The following is a 13575-nucleotide window of genomic DNA, read 5'->3' as shown; positions in this document are numbered from 1 at the left end:
TTCCTGCTTACTGTTGCCGCCCTGAATAGTCGCTCTTGGTCGTTTGCTGCTGTTCCAACCCCTATTGGCTGTCTTTCAGTCGACCAACCTCCACTCCTTCCTGTCGCAGTCCCTTGCAACTTCCCTAATATCCGAACTAGTTAGAAAATCAATGGAAACAAAATCAATTTTTATTAATATTGAAATAGGGTTACAACATGACACAAACGGAAAGGGAACAATGATATATTAATCTCTAGCTCGGGCCAGGAGAGAAGATCCTTGACGGTGGTGGTGTCGACGAAGTGGTAAGGGAGCGAGTCAAGATCGAAGGTTGTGAAGGGGTATCGAAGGGGTGATTTGGGAGGCCAATAGATGGGTTGGGGCGAACATTAAGTGGTTGGACAGTGGGATTTGCTACATGGAAAGTGGCGGTTGGCGTGGGGATGAAGTCTGGAAAACTGGAAAGTGAGGTTATGTTGTTGGGGAAGGCAGGTTGGGTGTTGGGATGAAGTATGGGGAGCTGAACAGTAGGTGATGTCGTAGGGAAGGGCTGGTTGGGTGCTTGGAGGAAGTCTGGGAATCTGGAAAACTAGGTTTTGTTGTTGGGGAATGGCGGTTGGGATGAAGTATGGGGAGCTGGACAGTCGGTTATTCCGCGGGAAAGGGATGGCTGGGTGTTGGGATGAATGGGAGGCTGGCAGTGAGGAGAGGAGGAGAAAGGTTAGCTAAGGGTAAAAAGGAATATAGAACACCACATTGGAATAGGATACTGACGGAGCACCGCTACCTCCTTAGATACAACCCCTACAAAAGGGAAAATGACTCCACACAGGAAATCTGAAAGTAAACACAGCAAAAACTGAAAAAAACATAGCCACCCTTATTTATAATGAGAACTATGACTTATTTTAGGCAATGTTTAGAATAAGAAAAAAGAACATACATGATAAGAATTCATATTAGGCAAGGACGAATAAACTAATAGAATTTCATATTATGCAAGAATGAGTAAAATAAATCAGAATTTAGACTTGATAATTACTTATATTAGGAAAGTACTAGGAAGGAAAGATTAAGGACGAAAGGGAAAGGAGAGGTATATGGTCAACAACCCCTCCCCTTGAGGACCCCTTGAGGACCGGCCGGTCCAGCAAAGTTGGACCAAACTCTCCAAAACGGTTCTCTATAGCAATAATACATTTATCCTGCAAAATAATTCCGCAAATCTAAACTTATTGAATAATCTGCCATTTCACCCATTACATCCAGTATTCAGGAGCCCTCACAAGTTAGCCGAGTAAACTCCATTTAGATTATTTTGCTGTCGCCATCAAATACGGATGTCTATTGCTGCAATTAGATGTAAATCATAATAATTGGATAACAACTAATCTCAATTAAAGAAAAGTTTATCTATTACAATTTAGGAAACTCTGCAAATTTAGTTGTCATGACAAAGGAAGCTCTATATAATGGAATATGCCCAAGTTCTATCCTAAGTTTGCTAAGGTATTGTTTGATTATATTTTTTATTTGCGGAATTATTTTGTTAAGTATTTGATGCAAATTAAAATAGATAGAAATTAAAATTTTTAATTATTTTAAATACATTAATAATGCAGGTTCACATAACAATAATACATTTATCCTGCTAAGTGAGGTCTGCTTCATGACTCCTTTTTTCCATGCAAAAGAAATGTTGCCAAATTCGGCAGTTTTAAATTTCACTCGTATCATGTTTTCGACATGCATCTTTGAAAATCATTTCAAGCTCGCTCTTTACCATTGTAAAATTGCTCATAACAAAACTGCTTAAAGTTGCAGCCTTCATGCTTGGAAGGTCATTCGCGTCATAGTCGCACTACTTTTTAATAATGTTGCCACAAAACTTGAACTACTTTGTGGCTTTCTTATCCTTCTTGACTTCTGATTATATCATCGAACTTGTTTTTTAGCCTCATAGACTTCACGTTATGGGACCATTGCTGGCTGTCACCTTCGCTACCTTTGTCAATCTAGATAACTCATCTTCGTTTTATCTTGCGACATATTCACACTTTCAAAAAAAGCCTCTTGTTTTAAGATTATTTTTTAATGTAGTTAAATTAAATAGAATCATGTTTTAAATTCTATCCTCACTGTCCATTTTTTTTCAGTTTATTTTTCGTTTTAGGAAATTATCATTAAGTCTTTATTTTGTTGTCTTTAGCATATTAAAGCATTGCATGGTGCTTGATTTCAACTATGAAAGAGGAGGTAATCTAATTGTTAAATTTTGATGACGCATAATACTATAAACTCATACCAAATCAAACCGAAAAATATTTTCTTTTTCTTTTTTTGCATTTATTTTATCAGCAATCAAACAATTCTAATGCATTTTGAACAGATAAATGCTCTTAATACTTACAGCTAAACTACCCCAAAGTGTTGGAAGTTGTATAATAGAGGGGTATTTGCAAATCTTTTCCTTTACAAGATTTTTGGCACACAATATGTTTATACTTTTTGGTCATCCAAAGACTATTACATGTTCATGGTGGTTTTATATCTGAGTTATTTTAGGTAGCGTGATTTGATCTCTAGCTGCATATTATCTTTATCATTGAACTGGGCATTTAACAGCTTTGTTTTATTATGATAACTTAATTATCAAATGAAGATACTGTAAAGTTTTGAACCTAGGGATCATTTTCCTTAGTTTTTTATGTCATAATGCATAAAAAGATTATAGAATTTGTAGGAACTGCGGATGTACAACCCTGAATACCTGGAGCGGCCTTATGTAGTGGTTTTAAACAAGATTGACCTTCCTGAGGTAAATCCTTTACTATCTCACATTTATCTTCTTTCTGCGCTTGGATATTCTTTTAATGAGGCTCATTTATCTATCTGTGAGCATTCATTATATTTTTCTAGGTATCATTTCACTTAGATCGCCATTAAATTTGCCAAAATATCTACACAGGCTCGGGATAGGCTGCCTTTGATTGCCCAAGAAATAAGGACAATCGGCCGTGTGGAAACCCCTAAAGTGGAATCGGATAAATCTCTACCTAACATAATTGGCGATGGGAATTTGTTGGCTTCGTTATCTATGAGGGAAGCAAAGGAAAAGGACATTCAGGACTATCCAGGACCTCTTGCCGTTGTTGGTGCTAGTGTATTGTAAGATACTTGCTCCTCTTCTATCTTACTATTAGTTTGTCTTTCTACGTGTTGCATTTCTTTAAATAAATTTCTGAGGCTGTCCAATGGTTTTCCTGCTTTATTTTAAGATAAAATAAAAACATATGCAGTAAAATGTAGAGCTTAGAATGATATTATGTTGAGCCAATTAGGCCGTTGCTCAGAGATTGGATATACCTTAGTTATGTTCAATTTTTTGTTCAATCCTTTCAAATCATTACCAATCTTTTATCAATTTGGCTTGTGATTTGAATCCTAAGGAGCTCTAATTAAATTATCTTCGAATTTATTTTGACGGCCTAAATATCTAAAGGGTTTAGGTAGACATATGCATTCAACATTTAGTAGATCATAAATGATAAGTCAAAGTGGAAAGAGAAATATTGTCAAGCGAAATTATCAAAAACTTGTGAACTCTGAAAGAATCTTACCAAATACTGTTGATATGTTTATTTTGGCTTGAATTTTCAAATGATATCTTAGATTTTTAGATAACATATTACTTAGAGATTTCACCCTTGTAAAATATTTTATGATCTGATTAGAGATTTTAAATAGTTTCAAGCGCCGATAATTAATTATCCATCTCAACCACGGGCGGGCACTTTTAATTAAAATTATAATATGGGCTCTGCGAAGCATTATTTTTAGTACCAACAATTCAGATTGGAGGAAGAAAACTTTCATCCTTGTGCTCAAAGTTGTTCATGGGGGCAATGATGATATATCCAATCAAAAACTTAATGATTACATCAGGTGATGTTGTGAAAGACCCTAGTCTACTTAGTCAGTGGAAGTAGTCAATTCAACTTGACTGAATGATCCTTGTCAACAGTCACAGGCTGCATTAACCCTGAATACCTCGTAGTCCTAGTGTTAGAGCTTGTTGAAGGTGTCAATTTCAAATCCGCCTATGGCCAAAAAATGGGCTTTATGCATATTGAGCGTGCCTTATAGCTTAGAACTCATAGATTTAAACATTGAGGAACATTCAAGCTTAGGTCCTAATTCTAATATTGTTTTGCTTTTGTAATAAACTTAACCATCTAGTCAGGTGCATGTGCTTAAGTTTTATTGGCTTTTGAGTTTTGAGCACAATTATATTGATATGCTTAATAAGATATTAGCTCTTTATGAGCTTTGATTAGGCCTGAATTTGTCATCTAATATCAAATTGGTCCAGTTGTTGTTACGAGTGTAAGTGACAATTATTATTTGAGCTTTTAGTTTTTCTATATTTATATTTTCATTTAACTTTATTTACGAGGGCTAGATTTAGGCAAGAGTTTTGCTTTAATGATTATGTCCGTCATTGGGAAAAGATCCTAAATTTGTATTCATTTTAGAATTTTATATCATTTTTGTGGATACTCTATAATTATGATATTGACTTCTGTTTGGAGTTCAAGCTAGGGAGTGAGTTTGTACTCTTATTAAAGTGTTTTGTAGACTTTTCGCAGTAGCATGATGTGGAATCTATTATTTTGGAAGAGTGTAGTACTTTGGAGCTACCTTTTATTTTCCCATTGATACTAACGTGCTTTACTTATTGACATGTGCGTAGAATTTTGTCTTTAGGTGAGTTAGGATATTTTTTGTAACGAACATTTATTTTCAACTCTACTTAATTTCAATCAGACTTCGCCTCATGAAATGAATTCCCTATCAAAAACTATGAATGCTCATTTTATGCATTTTTATTGGCACCTCTGTAATTAGAATGCACACTCAATTTAATAGTTGTGCACATTTGGTTGCATTTCAGTCCTTTGCACATTTTTTTACTTGAGCAGGGTTTTTTTTAAATCATTTGCATGTCGATTTGTGGGTATGTATTGCATATAAAAAGTTTGTTGATTGCTTGAAAGTATGCTATTTTTGTTCTCACTAATTCCTCAATAGTCCCGTGAAAGTATGCTATTTTTTTTAATCATTGCATTGTAACAGCTCGTTTGAGTTTGTATCATGTAATAGTTGTGTGCGTTTGGTTGCTCGCATAGGTTGGTGGGTCGCTAAAGTTCATGCAAATCCATTTAATTCGTCTTTTTTGCTCTTCTTTAATCTATGTATAAGACATTTTAAGGCCTTCATTTTGTCTTATTCTTGCACTTTTAGCCTTTTTTTTTTGGCATTTATTTAGCCTTGAGAACAATTTATCCATTTTCCGTTCAAATAAAGTGGTTATAAGGTATTTGGATGAGTAGCCTTTGTGTCAGCGCTAGGAAAGACGAGTATTGATGATTTAAGATATTTTTGCACAAAGAAAGATCAAAATAGTATCAATAATAATCTCTTAACATGCCAAGAAAGATGTATTTTTGTATTGTGTAAGGGCAATTTGATTATTCCATATATTTTGTACGAGGTCTTATGTGCTTGTGAGAAAATGGACAGTTTATAGAGATGCAGAGGTGGTGAGAGAGGTGAGTGGGCGAGGAGAAGAAAATGGGCATGAGTGTTGGGATTGAAGGAGAAGAGTGAAAAGAGCTATGTATATATATATATAAAGGGTCCCTTGGGGAGTGAATTTATAAATCTTTATTTTATAGGGCGAGAAGTCTCCTTTATATTTATTTTTGAGCTTTTGATTGATTTTCTTTTTGTTTCTATATTTCTATAATTTATTATTATCATTATTATTCTTACTTGATTCGAGATATTTGCGTGCACGCAAGCAACCTTATATGCACGTCACTCATCCATCATGCCATAATAACTCAGGCAATTCAAGAGGGTTTATTTGGACTATTTTGATGTTCTAAATGCATCATGACAATTTATTCGTTAGAATAAGTGAAAAAATTAAAATACTCGGAGCAAATTTTTTTATGAAGCTATACCTATCTTTGTTTTCATATTTATCTCAATCAACTTTTCGATCATATGTGAAGGTAAATTTGATCATTTCCATCCCATTTCCAGTTCTTTCTCAAAATCTTCAAAATCTTATGCATATGAGGTTTGTATGATCCAAACATGGATTCAAGTTAAACTTGGTCTCGTCTTTGACGTCTCGAGCTCTAGTGCATATATCTAGTTTGAGAATCTCGGGACAAAGATTGAAAGCTTGGGATGAAATTTATTAGTGTTTGGATCTCTGATTTTATGTTCTGAATGGTTAGATATTGGTTGGCCTTCAACTTAAGTAAGATTTGGATCTTCTTCTAAACTCTTCACATTCAGTGTTTCATTAGTATTTGTGGGGCATTTACATACATTCAACCCAATTCCTATGTATTTACTTATCTAAATCTAAACTTAGCTTCTTATATATATATATATATATATATATATATCACCCAAAACTTTCATATCACATAAAGAACTTGGCTAATTTAACTTTTACAAAGTAAAACACACTTTTTCATGCAGAGGTAAGATGGGAATGTATATAAAAATCGAAGTTTTAGGTGTTAGATATGTAAATACATAGGAATTGAGTGATATGTATGTAAATATTCCTTCAGTTATTTTCTCTGTAAGCTTCCTCACATCCAGAATAGGCATTTTTCAGAAAATGTTCATATTTTTTTTTAGCTTTTAAGGAAAATACATCTTCACATCATAAGAGAAGGTAGAAATAATACAAAATGACAACCAAAATTTGCTAATATCGATGCAATAAAGACCATGGTTGAATCAGATTTTTATCTGTATTTTTATGATTAGCATCTCCACATCAATAATAAGCATATTTCCACCCTCTTTCATTCATTTTTCAAGTTCTCAACCAACTGATAATTTTCTTTTTTATTAAATTCTTATTAGTTTGATCGTGGCACGAATAAATACATTAGTTTGGTAGCTCAAAAAAAAAAATTTATGTTGGCTGTTAATTTATAAATTTCAATATTTCAGGTGGTCCTACATGTAATCATCGCTTTTTTTAATTATTTTTTTTTAATTCTAGCCCTCAATAAGTTCATATAATGGGAGATTAGTGTTGTGTAGGAGAGGTCTAGCCCAAGACACTGACAACAATTTCCAAGACTCATATCAATCGGACGACAATCACAAATATGGTCAGGATGGACTTCAAAATTCTTGATGTTGCTTTGAGATGAGTGCAGTGTAAGAGTTAACTTGACCATCCGTATATTGCACTCATCTCAAAGCAAATTCAGGCATATTAAGGTCCATTCCAACTAAACTTTAGTTAGGATATTTCAATCGAAGCTCTCTCTCCTTTCAGTCTTTAATTCCCACCTTCGTGACCGAATTCAAGAATGAGTATATTTTTAAAGGGGATATCGGTTATATACAATTCGTCCGGATGGATATAAATCATTGGATCTGTTTTGAGATGGGTTTATTATATCAGCAATTAATATTGCACACTAATCTTAAAGCAGGTAAGTGCTTTGAGCTTCATCTCGATCTAAATTTTGGCTTACTGCTTGGCTTTTTCAAGACTGCATTCTTCAGAGTTTCGACATTGTTAGGGAAATTTACATACAATGAAAAGGTGCATTTTTTCATTGTATTTACATTTCTAGTTTGATATTTATACTTAATAACAATTTGTTGTCATGAACCTATACGTGAAAAGGTGCACTTCATTTTTAATAAGTTAGTAGTAGCATTTTTTTATCTGTATTTTATCATTGTTAGTGTTATGTGCCTGCATGATATATAAATACGTAAAAATTGTCTGTTATGTATGTAAATGTTGTTTTTTTTTCCCGTAATTTACATACATGGCACCCAATACTTATGCATTTATGTATCTCACATAAACTTTTATTTTAACAAACACAGCATCCAAACTAGTACTTATCACATTTTTCAAAGTGAAATTCACATTTTCATACATTAGTAAGGTGTTGTATTTGTAAATATGAAAAGTTCTGATGTGCAATGTGTAAATGCACTAGAATTGGGACCTACAATGTAAAATTTCCGTTTTTTTTTTTTAATTTTTTTATTTATTATGCAATGGATTCCCAATTTTCTCCACCAGTTCTGTAAGGATGAAGGTTTTTCAAAATGTTTTCAATTTCATCCTAAATTTATAGCAGGTTCCTTTTTGTAAATTTAAATATCAAATATTAGTTAAAGCTATGTAAATACATAAAAATTATGTGGTATGTATACAAATTTCTTTGTGATTCATTAATCCAACTCTATGTATATAATAACTTCTTTTTTTTTTTTTTTGGGTTTTCTTGTAGAAAACGAATTGGTGTTGATGATTTCCTTAAAGAGATTCGAGCAGCCCTGAGGAAATGCCAGCATCTTGACAGTACAAAAGCCGCAGCTAATAGTAGTGATTCTAAATAAGGCAGTGAAACTGCTTTATTAATTCAGCCTCTGTCAGATTGCTCCTTTGGTTCTCTAAAAGTTTCCAAGTAAACGGTTTCTATTCTTATGACAATTTAAGCCCTGAAAATGTTAATATGTTAATAAAACAAAAGTATCAGAAATAAAAGACTTGAATTTTAGGAAGAGCTAAGAATAGCGTTAAAGTCAATGCTGGGTTGTTTATCAAATATATGGTTAGGGAATCATGTTAAAGGAGCTACATATTCAGCTTAATTTTGAGTATTTTATGAAGCTAGGCTTAAATAAAACTGTTAGCGAAGATGTAAATAATATTTTTTATATGCTACGAGAACTAAAAATAAGAATTTTCCCACCTGCACAAAATCATATAAAAATTTTAACCGAAATGGAATCAATCAATTCAATCAACAAAATAAAATCCCCTCATCACTAAACAGCTTTAAGCAAAGAACATGCTTATAAAGAGCATGGCTTGCAGCATGCTCTCCCTCTGACGTGTTGATATTTACTTGCGGCACAATTCTGTGTTTACATCTAAACTTTATGTTTACTTGTAAAAGTTTATTTTGCATAAATCTTTAATTATAAATAAGACTTTAAAAGTGAAATATGCATATGGACGATGGCAGATAAATATTAAAGTAGATATTAGGGGTTGGATATGTAAATACAATGGAATTGAGTGGTATATATATGTAGATTTCTCTCTTACGTACGTGCGTTAAGAGATACAATCAAATTTAGATATTATTTAAATATTGAGGAAAATAACAAAAGCCTAAGAGTCCTATAGATATCTTAATTTTTGAATACAGCAGACGAGTAAAGTAAACAATATGCATATTTGTATGTGTTCAGAATAAACGATTAATATAAAATATCAAAATAATGCTGTCATAAAAAGGTTATAAACAATAAAATATGACCCATTCTATGTTACCTACATGAAATTTGCTTTAACCCTCTTAGGGGTTCATACAATTATTGAAGCCAGGCAGCCTTGCCCATATTATATCTGTGATATGACTATACAGCAGTATATAAAATATAAATATAAAAAGAAAAACAGAACAAAAAAAATAATAACAAAAATAAATGTTACCAAATATTTTTGCTCTACGGTCCGACTCTTGAGTATACCTGCATAAACTGGAAAGATTTTAGCATTTTAAATCTAGGCGCATAAACATTTTAAATCTAGGCGCAATATACATATCCAAAACCAAAACATTTTACGTCTGTACCACTCATGTCAACTTTCAAATAAGTGACGACACATTTTCGTTTGCATAGATAAGATGATATATATGTAAAAAATTAAAGTTTATGTATTAGATATGTAATAAATAGGAATTGAATGGTATGTATGTAAAGGTTCCTTAAAACATGTAAGAATCAATTAAAAAAGGTTTCGGAAGTGTATTCCTACCAGGTTTTAGTTGGTTTTGGCACGTTTCCACACAATCACGGTGCCTTCTGAATCAGATGAAGCTAACAAATTCTCACCATAATTCCAGGCAACCCCAATCACAGGAGATCCATGACCCTAAAAAGATGTATTACAGTTGAGGCACCAGATCCAATAATGAACAAGTAGATAAATGAAATGCTTTTCAAACTCTCAAATCTTTGATGAGTGAATGATCAAATGGAATTTTACATATATACCATACCACACATTTCATGTGTTTACATATCTTAAATTTGTAACACTTTGGTTTTATAAACCTAAAGCATGAGAAGATGGGTTTTAGTTTCAAAAAGTTAGTAATAGTGATTTTTTTTTTAATGTTGAAGATTTAAGTAGTACGGATGTAAATATGAAAGTTCAGGTTTCAGATTTATAAATATATAATTGCGTGGTGTTATGTTAATGCCCCATGATCAAAATAAATTATATAGTTGCATCCATTTTAATATTTATTTTTTTTAGTGCCCAATTTAGATCCTCACCTAACAATTATGGTTATTCAATCATGTCTCGTTTGGAATTGACAAAATCTACTCGGGGGATTCTTCGAGTGAGGGCAACTTTGAACTTTCAAGTTGCGAAATAGAATAAGGATTCTATAACATGATGAGAGGTCTCGTACTTTATTGAGCGAACCAATGAAGCATTGAGAGCGTTAGAATCCATTAAAATGATAAAGTTCAGATGTAGCGTAGAGAGAGACACAAATGAGATCCCCACAAGCAATTAAAAAATATCCTCAGCATTTGCTTCTCGTGCTAGTTTCTATCAATTCCAATCGAGCGAATGACATTAGCACTAAAAATAAATCGGATTTGACTAATTGAGGGATTAAATTGAACATTAAAAAAATCTTAAACTAAAATGGGCTCACCTATACAGTCTAGCAACCATTTTATCAGTTACTCCATATGTTGTACATATTGCTTGTCATTTAGGAGTTATTTGGTTTGCTGAAAAATGATTGCAGTGTAAAGTGTTTGAAGCACTTTGAAAGTGTTTGGTTCTATGTAAAATAAATCTAAGATTATACATTTGCTTATTTGTTTTGAAGAAAAATGATATCAATATAAAATGTGGCCGGTGGCAATGAGGTGGCTGACCGGCGGGTGAGCAGTGACCAACCGGCAGCATGCAACACTTTACACAAAGTTGTGTATTTGAAATTCGCTCAAATCCAGCAAATTTCAAATACATCAAAAATGAAATGAATTACAAATGCAATGTAATTTTACATTACATTGGAATTCATCCAACCAAACACCCAAATTTCTAAAACTCATGCAAAACAAATGCAATGCACTCATTTTGCAACAAACCAAACAGCCCCCTGATTTTTACTCCATGTATAAGAAATGGGGGATATGTTGGTTGCTGTATGTTTTAAAATGGGAAAGAAAAGAGCATTAAGCAACAAGTAGACTGTTCGGTAAGGCAAACCTGCAACTTATTCACGCAGGCATGTTTCGGTCGTGTCAAATCATAGAAGTAAACATTTGAATCCTCACTGCCAGCAACTTCATCAAAAGTAAAATTAATATTAAAAAAATTGGAGCAGAAGCGGAATAAAAGTATAAGAACATGAGTTACCATTCTAACTACTCTCAAATCAAGGCATCCAATGGAAAAAAATGAATGGTCATCAATGCTAGTGTTTTTTTTTCCTTAAATAGTAATAATTGGAGAAATTAAAGCTTAAAAATGTTAGGGCATTTGCATACATATTCTTACATATTTACATATCTAACACCTAAACCATTTATATTTACTAGTGTACTCTTCAAATCTTTAACATCACATCAAAAATATCACTATCACTATTTTTTTAAAAGTGAAATACACGTTTTCATACATAGGTTCATGACGCCGAAGTGTTATAAGTAAAATACCAAACTTTGAGCGTTAGATATGTAAATACATAAGAATTGTGTGGTATGCATGTAAATTTCCCTATTTTTTTCTCAACAAGCCTTCATTTGATAGTAAATTGGTTCGATAGGTCACCTCTAACAGCTTTTATTTCTTCCATCCAATTCAAGCAAATTTTTATATAGATAATCAATAATTAGTTGGTGTTTCCTTCGTTCGATTATCTATCCGTCAACAATTAGTTAGCGTTTCTTTTATTTGATTTTTTTTTCTCTAATGTGAATATTTTTGTCTCGTTTTAGCTCTCTATGATATGAGTAGCATGCGTGCATCCTGATTGAAATGTAAGGACCATATTTTCATAATGTGTAATCATTCAACACTATAATTTCATAATCACTAATGCACACCGGAACTACTCATTGGTTATCAAAATGCCTAGTGTCAATTCCAGACTAAAAAGCACACCTGAAATCAATCCTGTTCAATTAATATATGATATTTTAATAATTATCATAAGTTTTATTCCAACTATTTGGGTTAAATTTATGATCCTAGAACTCATGAAGCTATCAAGTGCAAATCTTTTTACAAATTCAATACCCCTACACCGATGCTGAGATCGGTTATTTAACAACATAACTGGAGAGGTTGCCACTTAATATATACATACATACATACATGCTCCAAAATAGTACCCTTACATACACACATGCATACATACATACGTACAGACACACATACAAACATACAGACATACAGACATACAGACATACAGACACATACAGATATACATACAGACACGCACACACACACAAACAGACAAACATACACACATACATACATAATACATACATAATACAGACAGACATGCGCACACGCACACGCACGCGCACGCGCACGCGCACGCGCACGCGCACGCACACGCACACGCACACGCACACGCACACGCACACGCACACACATATACATACATAATACAGACAGGCATACGTACAGGCATACATACAGGCATATATATATATATGTGAGGGCGATAGATATCTATAAGGGTGACATGTGTGTGTGTGTGTGTGTGTGTGTGTGTGTGAGGGCGATAGATATATACAAGGGTGACACACACACACACACACATATATAAGGGTGATATTTGAGAATACCGCTCTCCATATGCGCTATCCGTCGCCGTAGAGATCAAACCCGCGTCATAGGGGTCTTACGACTGACAACGTGGTTGCCTACCAACTTGTCACCCAAGGGTACACTGTGTATATATCTATATATATATAGCTAGAAAACCATACAACTAGCTACTTTATGCTCATAGTAGCCACTCATCTATCATCCACCACTTTATCGAGAATGACAAATCTAATTAACAAATGCCACAAAATTAACATCATATCAAGTATATATCCACACTAATCACAATCAAAAATTTCATGTTAGTAAGCCCCTGCCGCATGTCGTATAATTGAATTATTACCCCAATTCTAACATCACCACTATATTTTGCTTCCTTCCTAAGCTTGATGTTCCTTAATAACTAAAGTTTATGAGTCATTAGTTATCAAATGCACCTGATAGAAGATGAAACCATTTGTTAGCTAACAACAACTTAGAATTGATGTCTTTGTCAAGCGTCCACTAGGTTTATAAGGTCTCCTTAAATAATAAAAAACATAGTTATTAACAAAGATCATTCAATTAGTTTTAGTTAACTGTCTCTATTGACTAGATAGACTAGAGTCTATAACAATCCGATATGATGAAATCATGAA

At 33.3% G+C, this 13575-nt stretch overlaps 2 protein-coding genes across 13 annotated transcripts in view; one reads left to right on the top strand and one right to left on the bottom strand.

The window, feature by feature from the left end:
• The window catches only part of LOC110029132 (probable GTP-binding protein OBGC2), a 30836-nt gene extending 22374 nt beyond the window's left edge, over window positions 1–8462 (top strand). Inside the window, exons 8-10 of the mRNA XM_020731267.1 lie at window positions 2726–2800; window positions 2951–3150; window positions 8343–8462. Of these exons, the coding sequence (XP_020586926.1) occupies window positions 2726–2800; window positions 2951–3150; window positions 8343–8451 (384 nt within the window). The 3' untranslated portion in view covers window positions 8452–8462. The remainder of the gene's footprint in view (window positions 1–2725; window positions 2801–2950; window positions 3151–8342) is intronic.
• A 13-nt stretch (window positions 8463–8475) lies between these two features.
• LOC110029133 (WD repeat-containing protein 13) overlaps window positions 8476–13575 on the bottom strand; it is a 28097-nt gene continuing 22997 nt past the window's right edge. Inside the window, exons 11-15 of one of the 12 annotated variants that reach the window (XR_002294491.1) lie at window positions 11366–11442; window positions 9884–10000; window positions 9557–9603; window positions 9399–9469; window positions 8481–8553 (exon numbers count right to left, since the gene is read on the bottom strand). Coding sequence is in view for 4 of the 12 variants with exons in the window: in XM_020731272.1 (XP_020586931.1) it covers window positions 9890–10000; window positions 11366–11442 (188 nt within the window). In the remaining 8 variants the exon portion in view is untranslated. Of the gene's footprint in view, window positions 8554–9319; window positions 9604–9883; window positions 10001–11365; window positions 11443–13575 lie in introns of those variants that run through there. The other 11 variants (XR_002294493.1, XR_002294492.1, XM_020731272.1 and 8 more) reach the window with 11 other exon arrangements.

The sequence above is a fragment of the Phalaenopsis equestris genome, unplaced genomic scaffold (genome assembly GCF_001263595.1).
Source record: "Phalaenopsis equestris unplaced genomic scaffold, ASM126359v1 Scaffold000552, whole genome shotgun sequence".
Lineage (NCBI taxonomy): Eukaryota > Viridiplantae > Streptophyta > Magnoliopsida > Asparagales > Orchidaceae > Phalaenopsis > Phalaenopsis equestris.
This window is presented reverse-complemented; position numbering and strand designations above follow the sequence as displayed.